The 19,912-nt window shown below is 43.2% G+C and overlaps 1 protein-coding gene across 1 annotated transcript; it reads right to left on the reverse strand.

The window, feature by feature from the left end:
• Positions 1 to 521: 521 nt before the first annotated feature.
• On the reverse strand, positions 522 to 19,722 carry ACTR5 (actin related protein 5). The gene is made up of 9 exons (XM_016148263.2): positions 19,029 to 19,722; positions 17,647 to 17,876; positions 15,765 to 15,934; positions 12,026 to 12,243; positions 11,167 to 11,349; positions 6,721 to 6,837; positions 5,855 to 5,994; positions 4,708 to 4,840; positions 522 to 3,872 (listed from the first exon to the last, which is right to left on the reverse strand). The coding sequence occupies exons 1-9, from the start codon at positions 19,425 to 19,427 to the stop codon at positions 3,615 to 3,617; spliced, it is 1,848 nt and encodes a 615-aa protein (XP_016003749.1). The 5' UTR covers positions 19,428 to 19,722; the 3' UTR covers positions 522 to 3,614.
• Positions 19,723 to 19,912: the final 190 nt, after the last annotated feature.

Below are 19,912 nucleotides of genomic sequence, written 5' to 3' on the forward strand. Positions count from 1 at the left end.
ATGTTCACATTTGAATGCTAGGTTTACCTAAAGGACTATGAGCAAGAAGGTATGGGTAAGGAGTATGGCAGGGAGGTTTGAGGTTTTTCCCATTTCTCACGGGCTCCCCCTGCTGGTGCTAGTGAGACAGATTCTTTACTATCTGGCACCTTTTTGTGGGCAGGCTTCCTCTGATCCACTGGTGCTTTACTAAATCTATCGCTAGCCAGCCCCTTCCGTGTTTCCCTTTACACCACCTCTGGCTTCTGAGATGCCTCCCTCACCCCCAGAAGGGGTGTCTCTCCAAGACCCTCAGCTCTGGTCCTGTGCACATTCCAAACCCCTTCTCTACTCCTTCACTGCCAGTGCCCGCAAATCTTTGTTATCCAGGTGCTGTTATAGTTTGGACTCCTACATCTTATGGGCAAGTTATTCACTTCTTTATGGCTTAACAACTTCTACTCATACTCATTCATTCCAGATTAATGTGACCATCTGTATTAATGTCCTAGGACAGTTGTAACAAATCGCCATAAACGTGGTACCTAAAACAACAGAAATTTATTGTCTCACAGTTCTGGATACACAATCAAGGTGTCTTTAGGGCCATGTTCCCTATGAAGACTCTAGGGGAGAATCCTTCCCTGTCTCTTCCAGTTACTGGTGGCTTCTGGTATTCCTTGGCTTATAGCTGCATCACAACAAACTCTGCCTGTCTTCACATGGCCAACTTCCTGTGGGCATCAAATCTCCTTACGAGGACAGCAGTCGTTGGATTTAGGGCCCAAGCTAAAGGCCGAAGCTCAGTGGCCTAACACAGTAAGAATTTATTTCTCATCCAGTGAAGAATTTGCAGGGCCTCTGCTCCGGTCATTTAGGGACTTGGCTCCTTCTACTTTGTGGCTCCATGTTCCTCTTGGGCCTCAGACTGCTCTCCATTCAGCCAGTGGTCAGAGAGAGAGGAAAAGAGGTGCCCTTATGGAAGGTTCAGAGGCAAGCCCTGGAAATGGTGTGCACCTCTTTTGCCCATATTCCACCAGCCAGAACTCAAATAGCCACACGTATAACTACAAGGGAGGCTGGGAAATGTAGTGCAGCTGTGTGCCCAGGAGGAAAGGAAAATTTAGTAAACAGCCAGTCTCTCTGCCTACATTTTTAAAATCCTTGATCATCTAATTTTCTTGCAATGATTTACTCACAGAGTTCTGTTATCATAGACTTCATCTTATTCACTTGATCCCTTACTTAGGCATAAAAGAATCTTTGCATACTGTATTTGTATGGATTTGGTTTCTCCATTTCTTGGTTTAGCCTTCTCTGCCCATATGGTAATACTTATTTCACGCTTTACTTCTACTTTCATACATTTTTACCTTGTTTGTTCCTTTGGCAAAACTATTTCCAGAGGTGCCAGCAGGAGGCAGAGGCAGTGTATGTGCGCAGCAGGGGGATCACCCCTACCACACCTTAGCCAGAGGAAGGGGCCCTCATTACCCAAGGGGCCCACCCAACTTTCAGAGCTGTCCGGACTCAAGCCCAGACCTGGGTGACCCTGAAGAGCCACCAGACAGACTCTCCCTCCCCTGGGCTATCTCCTCCTGCAACATCGCAAACAAATGCCAAAGCTGAGCTATGGGAGTCCATGTGTTCACAGCTGCCCCCAGAACATTCAGCTACAGTCATATCCACATTCTCTTCAGCAATGACCATGGCAGAGTCAGAGTGGGGACATTAAGACATCTCAATGAGTAGAGCTCCCTGGCTGAAAAGTCCTCAGTGTGGACTCCTGATTTGTTCCTCAACAGAGTGAACAATCACACTATTCTCAAGTTTTCTTTGTTGACAGATTTAGTCATTCATTAAAAATCCTGTGAGCCTTCGGCACCCTTCAGGTCCAGCACCGCACATGGACACTCCAAGCCGAATGAAACACTTCCTGCTCTTGGGGAAAGCTTTACAGTTTAGAAGAGACCACCCTGGGACAGAGAGAACCCACGAGCAGCAAATTTCTGACTAGGGTGCTGGATGAGTCGATTGCCTGAAGAGAACTGAACACATGAAGGCGGCATGAGGTCACGCAGGCTTAACTGATGGGTTAGAGATGAGACCAGAGCTCAACCCTCACCCCTCGGCCTGTCCCTCGCCACAGCCCCCAACCACCTGCTCCGGTCCAGTCTACAGGGAACCCTGCGTAGGGCGAACTTCACACTTGTTTGACTATGATGTGTCCTTCCCCAGAAGGGCTTGACCTCCACGGCAGTCTTGACCTCGCCACTGTTCAGGCCATTTGAACTGCTGACTATGGGAAAAAGATTCCCTAGTAATAGTCAACAAACATGGTTCTTCTTCCTGGAAACATGGTATGAAAATCTCTCTCATGTCGATGTTGGTCCTGCCTCCTTTTTCGCATCTATCTCTCCTTAGTAGCTCATGCGTTATCACCATCACATCGGTCCTTGAGCCCAACCACGGATAGCTAATGGCTCACTTGCAATGCTTTGGGAGATCCTGGGTCAGCTTGAGTCTTCTATCTTCTTCACCACCACCACTGCCCGCTCCTGGTCTTCAGTTTTGAAGCCCTTGAGAGCTGGAAATCCAGGTGACAGATCACCCTTAGTAAATGTCTGAGCAAAGAGGTTCTGAAGTGGCCTTGTCAGAGACATCAGAGCTGGAGGCTTCACAGGATTTAAATATATGAATCCAACGGTAGAACACTAGCATCTCAGGGACCTCCGGGCTCAATTATTTGGTGTGTTTGAGTTGAGATTCTCGCCAAGCAATCTCTGTAAAAGAGAGGGGCCACTTGTCCATTTAAGATGAGGCCGCAGAAGACCAGGGGACATGAGGCTATGGAAAAACTGAAAAGGCTACAGGGGTAACCTTTTCTTTTTCTTTCTTCGGAAAGGCCTGAAAAAGTTAAGCAGCCAAGAAACACACAGGGACAAAAATAAAAAAATTGTAGGAAGGTTTCATATGGTGGAAAAATTCCCAGCAAAGAAAGTATGAACAAAAATAAGATCAAAGCCCTAATTCTGCCCATTCAGAAGTGGGCCCCGAGCAGGCCCCGAACAGAGTGACTTTGTGCAACCTGGTTCCCCGTTTTGGACCCTTTTTCCTCGTTTGTAAGAGGAAGTAATAGAAGGAAGGAAGCACTTCCAGCGCCGGAGGTTTTGTGGGCGACTGTTCTTGTTACATAAACATTACCTTTCTGTATGTATGTGAAAGACCTCCACCTGCTGGGCATTCACACAACTTCTGAATAAATTCAGAAGAATATAATGACAACATAAATTGTAAATAATTGAAAAAAGGCTTTAAAATGCAGTAAGAAATAAGCCCTGTGCACTCTGTACATTTCTTCCCCCACTCCGTCTTCATTTACTGCTTCAGCAAGCTGATGCCACAGCTCACTCACAGTTCAACAAAGACACTGCAAAGTCACTGAAAGTTTCTTCACTGAAGAAGCTCCCATATGAACACAGCTTTAAAGGGTAACTCCCAGTGTTCCTTAACTGTTCTCCCCAGGAGAAATCCATCTTGCAGCCCAATGTTACCAGTAGACTCGGGATAGACACACCTAGCATAGTCACTGTCCTGTCGCACTGGCCAGCATGGCCCCAGAGGGGCCCCCTTTGCTATGCCTGCTCGCCAGAACTGCCTCCACTGGCCCCCGAGCCTTTGCCAGATGCCTGGACGTCTGAGGAGCGTGAAGCCTGCTTTGGCAGATGGATGGGGACGTAAATGTTGGAAGCACAATGCTCCTTGAGATACTCCCCTCCCTTCTCTTCATATTCTTTCCTGGTGATCCAGACTTCGTTGTCATCTAGGTGGTCCAAGGCCCAGTCACGAGCGCCATACCAGGCATCCAGCACGGGGTTAGAGGCAAGCTGAACCTGAAACAAAAGAAAACGTTCACCAGAAGGACATCCCCCATCAGGACTGAGCAGCAAATGTTCAGCAGGCCCAGCTAGAACCCTCTACTTTTTATTCCCAAAACAGAAGGGCCCAAATCATTCCAAAACAGCGCAGGTCTATCCCTGCACCCCCTAAACGAAGTGGAACTGAAATGTCCCCTGACTTTCCAAAAGACGACACAAGAATGCAAAGCACAGCAGACTGTACCTAACACAATTAAGTGATAGTCAGCTATTTTATGAACACAAACCCTGCCACTCTGGGTCAGGGAGGGACCAGGTGCCCTTCCTCCTGCTCCAATGACGTAGACCACAAGCTGTCAGATGAAGAGAGAAGCAGAGCTGGCACCTGCCTGGAGCAAAAGCCTTCCTGGCCATGATGCCCTCTGTGAGCAGAGGGAAGCAGAGGCTGGTATGAGGCGGCTCTGGCCACGGTGGCAAATGAGCTTCAGGAGAAATGAGAGCAGAGAGGACAACCTGGGGCACCCTGCATGATGCTGCCAGAGCTCAGTTTCCACTGCTTATTATTGGAGTGAGATGAGATGACTTATTCTCCACGCAGTCTTTTGTATTCTCTGAATTTTATTATACACGTCTTCCTTTTTCAATTAAAAGCAGCAAGAAATATCTAAAATATGACTTTCATTCTGCTTTAAAAATTAAACATAAAGACCAGAAAAGCTACAAAAATGTTAACAGTGGATATCTCTGGATGATGAAATTATAAATTTTCTCATTTACACTTTATTACTTTTGCAATCAGAAGACAAAAAATGCTATTTTCAAAGCGGCTGGTTACATGAACAATTAGTACCTGAAAGGATGACCGAAAGGGTCTCATCTCCAACAGTTCCTTCTCAATTCTAACTTTCATCCCAGGATACATCATGTTCCCGCCAGTGAGAAAAACGTTCTGAACCAACATCTCTTGAACATTCTTTGGGTACCTAGGTGAGAAACAATTCCTTCTGGTACTCCTTCCCACTTAAACATCAGAAGAGAATGTAAATGTAAACACGTAAACTCAATACAAAAGGGAAAATGTCTGCATAAAAAATTTTTTTTAATTTCCCATCTTTCATGTGTGTCTTTATAGAATGCCAAACATCTAGTCGACACCGTACTTTGAATAGTCAATTCATTTCCTTAGTATGATCAGAAGTTTTGTGCTTTCTAAACATGTATTTTTAAAAATTGATTTGAGGACTTACATACATTTTGATGAAGTCTAACAAATTGATATCCCCCTGAAACCATCACCACCATGATCATAATATAGAACACTTTCATCACCCCAAACGTTCTTCCTCCCTTTTGAAGGTTCACTTCTCTGTCTTTTTTTTAAATAAAGGTTTTATCTTACATATGTTTGACCACTTTCCCGCCCATTGTTAGACAAAGCTGAGAGCCACTTAAAGTAGCTGCAGTAGTTTTTCTCCCTTGCTAAGATGTAAGCGTCCATCTTGTTTTAACCAACAGCAGCTAGAGTACAAAAAAATCATGTTCCTTACTACCCAACTTGAATTATGAAAAGTCACATATGGGTGGCAAGGAGGCATGCATGCTCTTATAGAAATTCGAACTCTTAAATAAATAAAATGTCTACAAAGAGGAAAAAAGACTTATAAGTTCTCACATTTTTAGGGTGATTTAGAATCATTACACTTCAATAATGTGAATGTTTATACGAAAGCTGATGCACACGCATTATCATGGTGCTCAAACTTAAAAGAAATTCTTAAAGCTCCTCAAATAAACTGAGCAATTACATGTTCAGAAAAGACTTACAGAGCCCCAACTATGTGCCAGGCTTGGTGAGATAAAGAACTCTATCTGAACACAGCAAGTCAATGAAAAGGAATGAGACAGATTTCCAACACCCAACCATCAAATCTACCATTTAATGTACAATCCAAGGAAGTGGTTCAGGAACACGGAAGGAAAAGGAGTTTTGTTCTCACCTGTCCAGAATGTACTGGAGGGTCTCTGCTATCCCAGCCTGCTCTTCACCTATGAGAGATGGCTGGAAGATAATTTCTGGAGCTCGAATTCTTTCTGTCCCAACAAACAGCTGATGATATGCTGCCAAGTTAAACACGGGCTTTAAAAACCCAAGGTTTAGAAGATGTTTTTAGGCCATAATGACAAACATCCCAGTTGCCAGTTTCCTCAAACCACATTGATTATTCTAATATAACTTGTCTTTGGATCGTGCCAGAGTAACCTCTCCCTAACTCTCATGATTTGATAATTCAATTTTTATCCTTTTCCCACTTCTATATAAATATCTACAAATTGGCATCATGAAGTGGTCCCCAAATTCCAGGGAAAGAAACTTTGTGAAGAGTAGCAGCATTAAGAGTTGAAGGCCAGGCCTCTTGCCCAGTGCCTTGCTCAGCACTCCTGGCCCCCGCATGGCTGAAAAGTTTTCTCCCAGGTGTGTCTCAGACTCAGGGCAGTCTCCCTGGCTGCCATTGTAAGGACAGACGCGTAGACCCAAACGAGGATTACGCATAAAGACAGTGGCTTAAATTGGAATAAAACCACTAAAGCTAGTCTTCAAGCCTAAAATCCCTAATTACTTGCCCAAATATTTCTGCCAGACACACTATTACTCACAGATTTAAGGATCTTGGTGCTAGAACCCCAATCAATCACTGGGGAACAAAACCTTGACTTTAAACGTTTTAAGTTTTGGTAACCCCCTTTCCAGAAAATACAACTAGAAATATTTTTTAAATATCCCTGAAGAAGCACCCTAGACTAGACTGGTCATTTACATCACAGTTTCAAAGTACAAGGACGGTCTAGGCTGCAGAGGTCCAACCTGGATGGTGGCGACTGGCTTCTCCACTTCAGGTGTTTCCTCTGAAAACAAGGGTTCAAAATCATTGATGTTTTCCACATCTTCCAGAGACGGCTCTAGCGGCTCCAGGTCAGGGGTCTAAGAAAAGAATAAACAAAAGAGAACAGATCCTGTTAACTTCAGCAAGCCTTAGTCCTATTAGCTCACTGTCATGAAAAAGAATTGGGATCCCATGCAATGGCAAAAAAGTTCACATAAAAACTATGAAAACATCTCTCAACTATTCCAAGAATAGGCTTTGCTCTTGGCCCCTTACCTTTCCTCCTTACACAAGCCTCAACTCTTACCTTTACTCTGAAGCCTTCTGATAGGCCCACTCATGTCTGGGGCCCAGTGGGAGCCCTGTGGCCTGCAATTGTCACACCACCACACACAGAACTTGGGAAAGGGTGTGGCAGCCGGTGTCCTACAAAGTGGCTTAGATGACCAGCAAAATTATATATACATGTCAACACTAATGGGCTTAATAATCAGTCCCTTATTAGCAGGTCCATTGGGCTAGAGATGTGACCCAAAGCTCCCAAGGTGACAGAGTGCTTCCTATCTATGGAGTCCTACAGAACAGGCTTCCCTTTTCAATGACAATGAACCTAGACAGGGACAAGATGTGCTGGGACCATTAAGGTGCATTTTAATTTTGATCTGGGAAAAAGAAGTTAGGTGGGAGTGGGGGATAGTTCTAGATGACATCTTCAGCCACCTGTGGTTCTGTCATGTAAGAGGCAGATGAATTTTACCTTCTAGACTCAAAGGGGAGAAGTTATGGGAAGAAATATTCTATTGCATTCCATGGAAAAATGTTCTAACAATGACAGCTGTTGTAGAAAAGACTATTTTATGAGATAGGAGGGTTCAAGCAGACTCAATACAATCGGCCAAGCATGCCTGAGAGGGGATCTCTACAATGAGACTCTCCTTACTCTCAAAATCTATGAAGTATGTAAATTACCGACATAATTGAGAACACGTAAATATACTTCTCTAGAACCTATCCACATATACCGCAGATGTAAAGCAGTATCCAAACTCACTCTTAAATAAAGCAATGCCCTTCAACACTCCTCCAACAGACAGACAGACAGACACACACACACAGTCACGTGGCATATGTTGCTTACAGATGGCAATGTATTCTAAATCCTGATCAGTAATGATTCTATTACATGTAAGGGGACAGTGAAACCCTGGAAAGGATGGAGGATATTTATTCTGAGACTAGAAAATAGGATGAGAGAAACTGCTTTAGAAATAGGTGATTTAAGAAGGAAAGGAGCTGGGCTGGGAGGCAAGACTCTAAGGACCTTACTCTTGGTGAAGGAGGTGAGAGCATCTCTGCCAATTCTGAATCCAATTCAGCAGCAGGGACACTTGCTACCTGCACAACCCTCACTGCAGATATTGCTTCACTTTATGGGTGATGAAATTGAGGCTCAGGAGGTAAAATAACTGGCCTGAGATCACAGTACACTAGTAAGTAGTGAAAACTTGGCCTAAAAGAGAACTTCTTAGCTCCAATATCTCTGCCTTAAGCTGAAATTCTATAAATCATGAGTCTGAGCTTAAGAGGACAGTTGGGAATTAAGGGGTATGCAAAAGATCTAGCCTGAGGTCAAGGTGAGCAAGAAAAGAATGAAAAATTTTACATGTGGTAGCAAGACCGGCTGAGTGAATGACAGGTTTTCCTTCCAACAGAGGCAGCAAACACATGTGAAAACATTCCCCTCGCTGTCTGCAGTCTCTGAGCTGGAAGACTCCCATCATCTCCCCACACAAGAAAGGATCCTATTCTGACATGGCACTAAACTCAGTAGTCCAGAAGATGAGAAATGAATCACAGAAGTTCCCTTTCCCTTGGTGACTTGTCATCCAGGATAAGAAACCAGAAAGCAGAACTGTCACAGAAAGAGATAAGGTTTTGGGGTTATAATGATCCAGTTCTGAATGGCAACCAAAAATTTTAGGGTCACAGTACACAGTCTGAGCATCTGAGCCTGCTTCCTCCTCTATGAGTGGGACATGACCCCAGGGCAGTTATTGGGTAAAGACCAAACACTCCTTCTTTCTTCCCTTTTAGATTTGGACTTATTTTGCTCAATAAGTAATTCAGTTGTATTACTGGGTTAGAACCACATAAAAGTCACCTGTGTATTTAAAACAACTACAGATAAAACTTGTGACCTGCCCACCAATTCCACCTAATAATACCGGGTGAAGGCAAGCACTGGGCTCCACCGAGTTCTCTATCTCCCACTATACTCCCCACCTCTGCCTTACTCATCTCCATCAAACCACCACTCCTTACGTGCTTCAGAAAGCCAACTTACCTATTTATGCTCCATCCCACCTCCTTACTTACCTTTTCTTTTTTCTTTTTTGGTCGTTTCACTGTTCTCTGTCTCAAAAGATGAGTGTACCATCTCCCATCCCAGGTTACGGCCACCGCCCTTGCTCTTAAAACACTCCCGGCAACCCTTTTGTTTTTTCTCTTCTCTGACTGCTCGTTCTTGATCTCTCCCTGGACTTTTCTTCTGCCACCCACCCCCTAAGTGGTGGCCTTCCCAAGCAATCTGATTTTGTCACTCCCCATGTGATTCTAGGTCCTCCCACAGCTGGGTCCTGAAAAGTTCCACCTGATGTCCCACAAAGACTTAAAAACAAGATACTCAAAACCCAGCTCATTATCTTCCCAAGCACGGTCAAACAGTTCCTTTCAGCAAAGCCTCGGTGTGACTGAATCTGGAATCAAACTGCTGTGTCTGCACCTCAACTACACTACCTCTACCTGTGCGACCTTGAGCAAATTTCTTCACTCCCCAAGCATCACTTTCCTTATTGGTAAAATGGGAATAATGGTAGTACTTACTGAACTATGAAACTTAATCAAGATGACACGTGTAGACGTGCTCAGCACAGGAGTGGCACATGTCACATATTCTGTTATCATCAGTCATTGCCACTCCGTCACCTTTACTCCTAAATGGCATCAAGTTCTTTGGATACTACTTTGAAGTGTCTCTTCTACCACCCACCATCCTCAAGTTTACTGACGAATTTCAGATCCACTCCAGCCCTCTCCTGGACAACTACAACAGTTTACTCTCTCCTCCCACTTCTAGCCTTGCCTCTCCCTAAACTCATCCTACCTAATCTGGGATGCTGTGCTTAAATTGGCAGTAAAGGTCCCTTCTACCCAAGTTCTCAGTGAGCCAATAAGCTGTATCTAGGAAGCCTGACTCAGCATCTGCTCTACCAAACACACATGCTCGTGACCAGGTGCTGTCCTCTTGTAGTCTACAGGCCATCAGAGAGAGGTGGAGAATGCAAGGTGAAAGCAGGAACTGAGAATAAGCCAACCAAGAGATGGTCACTGCAAAAGCCAGCTTTGTGCTGAGCCAAAGAACTCCAAAGTCACAGGTAAGCACCATACTACACCTAACATCAAATTGGACTTTTCTACAGGACTATTTCTTTCTAAAAGTTTAGGTTTTAGATTTTAAAAAATTACATTTAAAAACAAGAAAAACAATAAACTAGACTGGTTAATCCTGCCCCAGAAGTGTCACAAGGCAATGAACAAGTTCCTTTGTTTTAGAATTCTAGAAATGACAGATTCAAGACCAATGCATATACTTATTAACACTTTTTTCCAATTCTAAAGACGACAGAGCCAACCCATGACTTTGGATTGAGGCAGGACCTGCAGCCAGCCCCCTCACCATGCAGGGCCCGGACCTGGCAGTCTGGGTTACCCTGGGTCCTATCTCAGCCCTGGCGCCTGCTCTTTTGGCCACTCAACACTTATTAACAGTCCACTGGCAGGAAAACAAAGAGGAGAGACAGAAGAGATCGAAGAGCTTATTTAAGACTCCGTTGTCAGTAATTAAAAGGCTAATCTTAAATTAACCCAAACACATTTAACTAAGCATGTGTACTAGAATGCCGTAAAAAATCATCCATTATGTGTGAAGCATGATTTCGGTCCTTAAGGAGCATCAAGATGGAAAGGAGGTAAGTGAAAGAGCAACCACACACATTTAATAGAGCATCAGAAGGAAGTTAAAGGGAAGGTGACTGACTGCCAAAGAATCATTAGAGGAGCAGGTTCAGGTTCAAGACGGCACCACATGACTGGTGTGTGAATGTCCTTTCTACTCAACACACACACTTCCCCATCCTGGGGATGGGGAGGACAGAGGTCTACAGGTAAAATCCCTTGGGTCAGAACTTGAGTTGGTCCAGATCAGTGTTATCACTGCCCATCTGTGTACTTGTGGATATCACTCACCACACCTGTGTTTCCCCCAAGGCTGATCTCAGCCTTCATAAGACACTCCTCCCGCTCTCAGCAAGGGCTGGCTGTTCTCTCTAAATGACCCCACGACCCTCCCTCCCCAAGGCCTTTGGTACCTCTGGTTTGCTGTCCACCACATCCACATCGAGGGTGACTTCTGATTGAAGGATTTTCTGCTTAGCTTGCTCCACTGCCGAACTGAGCTTATGTATGTAGGACTGCAGCTCTTCCGGCGAGTCCATGTTCAGTTCCATCAGAGCTTTGTGAAACTGATCCATCTGGCCATCCTCTAGAAGTTCCTGAAAGCAGAGCGGCCACAATTCATCCTCGAAGACACCAGTGCAATCAAAGAACAGAAGGAAACACAAGGAGCTGAGAAGCAGGAGAGGGATCCCAGAGCCACCAGCTCGCCTCTCCACAAAAAGCCCACCAAGTTACGCACAGCTGTCTTCCTCCCCACCTGTCTCTAGGCTGTAATCATATCATGATTTCAGCACCACCTGATTAGGCAAAACTAATCTACGATGACAGACTCCTGAAGTGTTGTTACCTTTTGGGAAGGGAGAGGTGGGAAGGTTACTGACTGGAGGACACATAGGGACATTTCTGGGATGCTGGTAATGCTCTATTTCTTGATCCAGATGGAAGATACATGTGTGTTTCATGTTGTGAAAATACATCAAGCTGTGCAGTTAAGATGTGTGCACTCTGCAGCACGTATGCTACACTTATGTTAAAAAGTTAAAAATAAAGGAAATTATAAGACCAAAATAAATCAGTACAACCAGAGTCCACAGTTCTTTCAGAAATACCTGCTGCTATATCATCCTCTATACTGATGACTCCTAGACTCCTTCTTGACCCTAAGAGTGACTTGGTTGATGCATTTTATGGGTGAGGAAGAACATACAGGAGGAACACTTTCTAGGACCACCTTGTTGAACAAGGCTGGGGGCCATCGGGACCTGCCATTACCTGCACATAGAGCAGTCTGTCCAGCCGCTCTTGATCAAGCTGCAGCTTCTCCTCCCGCCGACGGGCATTGAGCTCCTGCAGCCGCCGCAGCTGCTGCTGCCGCCTTTCCTGCTTCTCCTCAGCGGTCAGAGTGCTGCCGAGGAGCTTGCTGGAAAACGGGAGCTGCATCTTGTGGACGTTGTTTTCATAATAATCAGGGCACTGCCATTTCTGCAGTTCTTCAAAGGGATAATTTTGAAAGTTATAAAATGGCAACACTATTAGCACAGAGATTAGAAAGTCAATGCCAGGGTTCCAGGTCTGAGTGAGAAGGAGAAAGCACATGCCAACCAATCTCTGAACCACTCAATCAACAAAATGTGGTTATTAAACCTGGACATAATGCCAACATAACTGTTCTCAAATGGTTGCTAAATAAAGTTCTTCAGACAGAAATGGTACCAGAAGGAAAACTGGAACACCTCAGAATAAAGCAAGAGCAATAGAAATGATAAAAATCTGGCTAAACATAACAGACTAACCTCCTCTTGCATTTAAAATGTGTTTGACAAGTGAAAGAAAAAAACCATAACGCTGTCTGACGAGCTTCCAATGCATGTAGGTGATTACGTAAGACAACTCAAGCACAAAGAAAGAAAGATAAATGAGCTTCTAGCATGTTAACATTTCCTTATGCTAGAAGTAGTAAAATAATGATTTTAAGTAGGCTGTACAAAGTATGTTTACTGTAATCTCTAGAGCAGGGGTCCACAACCCCAGGCTGCAGACTGGTACCAGTCCATGGCCAGTTAGAAACTGGGCTGCACAGCAGAAGGTGAGTGGCGGGTGAGCCAGCAAAGCTTCATCTGTATTTGCAGCCGCTCCCCAGCGCTAGCATCACCACCTCAGCTCCACCTCAGATCAACAGGCATTAGATTCTCATAGGAGCACCGGTCCCTGGTGCCAAAAAGGTTGGGGACCACTGCTCTAGAGCAACCAATGAAAAAACTACACAGAGAGATACAGTTAAATAAACACAGTAGATAAAATGAAATACCAAAAAAAAAAAAAAATTAATGTTCTAATAACCCAAAAGAAGCCAGGAGAGGGAAATGAGACAAGAAGTAACAACAGAAAACAAATAATAGTGAACCTAAATCCAAACATACGAATAATCAAATCAATTTAAATGGTCTTAACATAACAATTAAAAGACAGAGTCTGACAGAATGGATTGAAAAAAAAAAGACCCAACTATTAAGAAATTCTCTTTCAATATAATGATATTATTAAACATAAAAAGATGGAAAGACATATCATGCAAGCTCTAATCAAAAAAAGTTGGAGTGCCTACATTAATGTCTGAGTAGACTTAAAAGCAAAGCAAATTACCAAAAATAAAAAGCGATATTATATAATGATAAAAGGTTAATTTGCCAAAAAGACAAAAGAATTCCAAATATGTACCTAATAAGAGTTTCAGATATTTGAAAGCAAAAACGGGTAGAAGTGAAAGGAGAAATAAGAAAATGCACAATTATACTTTAGAGACTTCAATACTCTTTATATTATCGATAGAGCGAGTAGATGGAAAATGAATAGGGATAGGAAGTGAACAACACCATCGACCAATGAAACCTAAAGGGCGTCACAGAATACTCTATCACTAACAGCAGAATACATATTCTCTTCAAGTGTATTTGTGACATTCACCAAAAGCAGGCCATACCTGCGTCATAAAACAAAACCTTTACAAGTTTAACTGGTATCAGACAAAGAAAGTTCTTTGACCTTACTAAACTAAAAGTAAATCACAGAAAGATAACAGAAAAATCTCTAAACATTTAGATATAAAATAACACATTTTTAAATAATCAATGGCTCAAAGACAAAATCCAGAGGGAAATTAGAAAATATTTAAACTCAATAAAAATGAAAATTTAAAATATCATAATCTGTGGGATGCAGATAAAACAGTGCCACGGGAAATTTATAGCATTAACTGCTCATATTAAAAAAAAAAAAAATGCATCTATGACCATGCTACCCTGGACAAGCCCAATTCCATTTGATTTCGGAAGCTAGGCCAGGTCGGGCCTGGTTAGTACTTTTATGGGAGACTTCCTAGGAAGACTAGGTGCTGTAGACATAAAAAATAAAAAATAAGGGATTGTAAGCTGACAAGGTCCTTGCAATCTGTGAGGTCAACCAAAGGTTGCCTCGCCTAAAAAAAAATAAAATAAAAATTAAAAACTAAAATAAAAGTTAAATAATAATCTAAGCTTCTGCGTTAAGAAACTAGAAAAAAAGAATAAACCTATAGCAAGTGGAAGGAAATAATTAAAGAAGAAATCAATGAGATTACCTAAGTCCACAAAAGAAATTGAATTCATAGTTAAAAGCCTTCACACAAAGAAATTCCCAGGCTCAAGTGGTTCCACTGGAAAATTCTACCATACATTTAAAGAAAAAAATAATATTAATTATTTTCAAAACCTTTTTGTGAGAAGGAACACTTTCCGGCTCACTTGATGAAGCCAGTATCATCCTCATACCAAAACCAGACAAAGGCAGTAAAACTACAGATCAATATCCCTTATGAACATAGACACAAAAACTCCACAAAATACTAACAAATCAAATCCAGCAATATAAGAAAATTAGTATCCATGAACAAGTGGGTTTATCCCCAACTCCGAAATCAAGGTTAGTACAATATTATTTGAAAAACAATCATTATAATGAACAGTCCAAAGCGGGAACGCCATAGGATATCAATTGATGTAGCAAAAGCATTTCACAAAATTCAAAATCTATTCATAATAAAAATGTTTAGCAAAACTAGGAACACAAGGGAATGTCCCTAGCTTGATAAAGGGCGTCTGCAAAATACTAGTGCTAACATCATATACTTAATAGCAAAAGACTAAAGGCTTCCCCTACCACCATCGGATAAGGAATTGGGAACAAGGCAAAAATGCTCACTCTCACCACTCCTAGTCAACACCTGTACTGGAACTCCCAACCAGTGGAATAAGGTAAGAAAAAGGAAGAAGAGGCCAAAAAATGGAAAGGAAGAAATAAAACTGCCCCTATTCACAGATGACATGTCTACACTGAAATTCTCAAGAAATTTACAAAAAACTAGAACTAATATCTTAGCAAGGTTACAGGATAAAGCCAACCATAAAATTTAATTGCATTTCTATACACTAGCAATGAGCAACTGAACAACGAAATGAAAAAAAAAAATACTTACAAATAAATCTAATAAGACATATACAAGGTCTATATGCTGAAAACTACAAAATGCTGATGGAACAATAAAGACCTATATAAATGCAAAGACATACTATGTTCATCAATTGGAAGACTCAACATAGAAAAAATGTCAATTCTCCCCAATTTAGATTTAATGTTATATCTGGATTTATATTTAGAATGTTGTTTTATATCTAATCTCATCCACAGATTTAATAAAAATCCCAAGAGAACTTTTTCAATATATTGACAAGCTGATCCTAATATTCACATGGAAGGGCAAAGAACTATAATAGCTAAAACAATTTTGAAAAAGAACCAACATATGTAAGTTATCAGTTAACTGAATAGTTGAAAAAAGTAAATACCAAAAGGGGAAGGATATGCTAAAAAGTAATGAGTAAAAGAGCGAGTAAAACAGGCACCCTGGAAACAATTTAAAGAACACCCCAAAGGCAGACAACATCCAAAAGCTGCAAGCAGACGTCCTCTTCACTACCTTCCACATAATCCTCAGCGATGTAACTGTGCTCGTGCAGGATCTCCTCCATACGGCTGAGCGTGATAGCTGCCAGGTGTCCGGGATACTTCAGCTGCAGGAGACGCTGGAGGTAGCCAGCTGCTTGGCTTCCTCCCAAGTTGATACGTTTGCAGTTTTTAGCGTCTAACCTACAACCGAGAAATGGATAACAGATTGTAATTTTTGGTCACATAGAAGAGAGGATACAGAGAGAAAGAGAGAAAGAATAACAATGTAGATGAAGGAGAAAGAGACGTCATCTAGGAGAACATAAAACTTTAAGTTAGAAAGGACTTCAAAGTTCCCTTGGTCCAACCTTCTTATGCAATGCAAAAATTCCTTGTTCATACCCAAACAGATGTCTGGCCACCGAACTTCTAGCAAGAGTGTCAGAAGGAAACAAGATTCAATGGGAAGAACATGCACTCTGAAGGCGGACCCATATGTGACTTGCCATGAATTTCTCAAACTGGTCCTGGGACCAAGCAACCTAGAATTAGCTGGGGAAAATGTTAAAGGTCACGATTCCCAGGACTCATCTGTTCTGGGGTGGTCCTGAGAATCTGCATTTTAACCAGCTTCCCAGATAACTCTAGTGTAGGCCAGACTTTGAGAACCCTTCCCCAAGACACTCCACTTGTACTGACACAAACACAGTAACCACACACATATTGGCTTACTGTAATCTCCTAAAAGTACCAGGTCCCTTTCATATGAACTGAAGGTGAAGAGAACCACAGTAACTTTATTTTCTTCATATGAGAAAGAGAGTTGCAGAGCACTAGGAAGTTGGTGGATGTTGAAATGTCGCTGCTATACCACACATCACCAGCAGATGACAGCACAGAACAGGATATGCTCCACTATGCCCATTTTTTAGCCTTCAGGTAACTTTCTCTCAATATAAAAATAACAACATGGTTTTTAATTGCTGCATATTGTTTTACATTACATAGACAACTCCGTACATCAGGAGTGTTTGGTAATGTCTAAGAATTACTTTTTTCTTCATAAACTTTTGTAAAAACATCAAGAGAAAGTCCTACGTAGGGCTCAATAAATTCAACAGCATTTATTTTGACTTACATATTCAGACTACTTTACAGTTTACAAAATGCCATCACCTACCTTATCTCATTTCATCCTCAAGGCAATCCTGAGCAATCAATTTTTCCCAATTTTACATGTTAGGAAGCTAAGGTTAGGTACCTCATTCTCAGCAGGGTGGCAAACCAGGCATTCAAGGCCAAAGCCAGGGCTCTTTTCCTTTTTGCACACCTAGTCTCTTATCAGACAACGAAAGCTCAACGATGAAATGAATACAAATTTTAAACATGACAGAACCTACCTTCGCCTTTTATTCAGCTCAGAAATATTTAATAAGTGCCTATTAGGTGCCAGGCACTATACGTGAAAAGATCTAAACAACGGTGATTAAAAAGCTTTACATAAATATATATCTTAATTTAAAAAGTGACTCTACAACACAAAAGCTGTCTAAATTAAACTTATTCTGATAATTCATTCAAAACATTTTTATTGAGCCCCTATTACCTGCAGGTACTGTGTTAGCTATCTCACCATAAAGCAAAATTATAAAATTTAAAAAATTATAAAATTATGAATTATGGATTTGGACCTCAGAGACCATCACCGCAACTCTCTCCCGGAGGTCACAACGGATGGAAGGTGAAGTGACTTACCATAGTCCTTACCAAAGTAACGTAGGACAGAGCTAGGCCCAGAGGCCAGTTCATGGTCCAGTGCTTGCTCTTTCCACTCCACCTTTAAAGTAGGCCTCCCATTAAATGCTTCCTAAATGCTTCTCAAAACAGCACTCAAATGCTGTAGTGCAACTCACCTCCCCTCTAAGATGGGTAAAATATGTGTACACTGGTATCCAGATGAAATGACGAGCCCACTGGAAATCAAGTTCTTTGGCATATTGTGGTAGAAGCTAAAAAGACTGTCTATTCCATAAGCAACCTTCGGAATCCCGTAGCATTCAAAAAGAAGCTCGGACATCATTTGTCGTGAATACAGTGGGTTGCACACGGCTTCTGTCAAAACTATGGGATGATCAACACAGCCCTATTTTGAAAGAAAAGAGCAGATAGATGAGTGAAATAAGAATACCCTTCTTAAAGAATAAACAAAAATCCTTAATGCAAGGGTTGATTCGCAACCAAAAACCAATTCAGAAGCAACTATAAAAACTCATCTCAACTGGAAGCTGTTTTGGAAAAAATGAAAATTTAAGGTTATTAAGTCAAGCTCCATCCAAATTATCAGTAAATCACATTGGCTCTATCTTCAAAATATCTCCAGAATCCAACTGTTTCTTACCACAGCATCCTCCCCAGCTACCTCCCTCATCTAAGTCACCTATATCTCTCACCTGGGTCACTGCAACCCACGTGGTCTCCCTGTTTCTACCCTATGACCCATGCCACACAGCAGCTATAGTGATCCTTTTGGAACAAAAGTCATGTCCCTCCTCTGCTCAACACCCTGCAATGGCTCCTCATTTCACTCAAAGAGACTAGAGGCCTGTGATTCGGTCCCTCATCACCGCTCTGACTTCCTCTTCCACTTCTCAATGCCCCCCACACTTTCACTCTGGCTGCCCTGCCATTAGGATTGGGGCACAATTCTGCCTTAGGGTCTTTTCCTCTTGGTTTTTTTTTTTTTTTTTTCTGTCTAGAATCCTATTCCCTCAGATACATGGCTTGCTCCCTCTATCGCCTCCTTCAAGTCGTTACTCAAACATCTTTTTCCCTCAGTCCTACACTTATAATCTTATTGAAAAAGTATAACCCTCTCCTCTCCATGCCATAGACTCTACTACTTAATCCTATTCTTTATTCTGTCTTTTCATACTGAACTGTTTTTCCATACTAGCTCCATAAGCACAAGAAATTTTGTGTTCTATTCAAACGTCTAGAAAAACACCTGACAGAGTAAGTGCTCAATACATATTAGTTAATAAATGAATTTAATAACAAATGAATATATATGCCAGAATGTATGCTCCCTCCAAGAGAAAAGGGACGTTGTTTTGTTCAATATGGTACCCCACACGCCTAGCACAGGGTTTACGCACGGTAGGAGCATAGTATTTGATCAAGTGACCAAATGAATGACTAAATAACAATGAGAGCTACAGGAGTGACAATTATCTCCCTGAACAGAGTGAGCAGAGACACGACTTCAAGCCCAATCAACCTCCCCTCAACCCTTCACCTGTGAGGAGACGCCCAGGTGCTGGAAGCTGTAGTCAAACAGCAGCTCCTGCAGCTCCAGGTTTACCGGTACATTGCGGTCGAAGGGCGAGCGCAGCATCCAGCGGAGTGGCTCCAGGCTGCCCAGTGCGTTGCCCACCTGCGGACCCGCCCCTCCCCGAGTCCCGCCACGCCCGCGCGCGCACACGGCGCGGAACTGCAGACGCGGCTCAGGGCCCGGGTTGGGCCCGGGACATGCCCAGCCGGCGCGGGCCTGGAACGACCCATTGTCCAGCACTAGTGGCACAGGCAGTGGCCCATGTGCCACTGGGCCGGAATCCAGCACTGGATCTGGAGTGGCGCGGGCGTCGCGGAACGGGAACACGTTACCCGCCGGGCCGGCTGTACCGCCCGCCGCCATCTTGCAGCGCGCGCGCGCTGGCTCCGCCCCTCACCGCAGCGTCCGCCCAGAAGGCGCGAAGCCCCGCCCTCATGCGTAAGGCCGCGCGGCCCGGGTCCGAAAACACTCCAAGCCTCCTCCCCTCGTTGAGACCTGCAACCCTGTCGTGGCCCTCGTGGCCAAGACCGCCTTCACGATCGCTAAATCCTGCCCATCCTTGTCGTAAAGTCCTGCCGTAGCCGACATCCAATCTAACCACGCCTCCTCGCTCTAGCCGGGACTTGGCCAACAAGCCGCGCCCCAAAGCTTAACGCCATCGGGCCCCGCCCCTTCCTGTCCTCAAGGGCTGGGCGCTAAGCTCCTTGGGGCCCCGCCTTTCGCCCAGCCACGCCCAATTGGCCAGATAACTTGCCGGCAACTGCCCTTGGCTCCGCCTCCACATGGTTACGTCGCCCTAGCGTTGCTGTCAAGGAAACTCCACCTCTGGAGTACTGACAGTGTTCAAT

This window comes from Rousettus aegyptiacus, unplaced genomic scaffold (assembly GCF_014176215.1).
Source record: "Rousettus aegyptiacus isolate mRouAeg1 unplaced genomic scaffold, mRouAeg1.p scaffold_m13_p_12, whole genome shotgun sequence".
Classification (NCBI taxonomy): domain Eukaryota; kingdom Metazoa; phylum Chordata; class Mammalia; order Chiroptera; family Pteropodidae; genus Rousettus; species Rousettus aegyptiacus.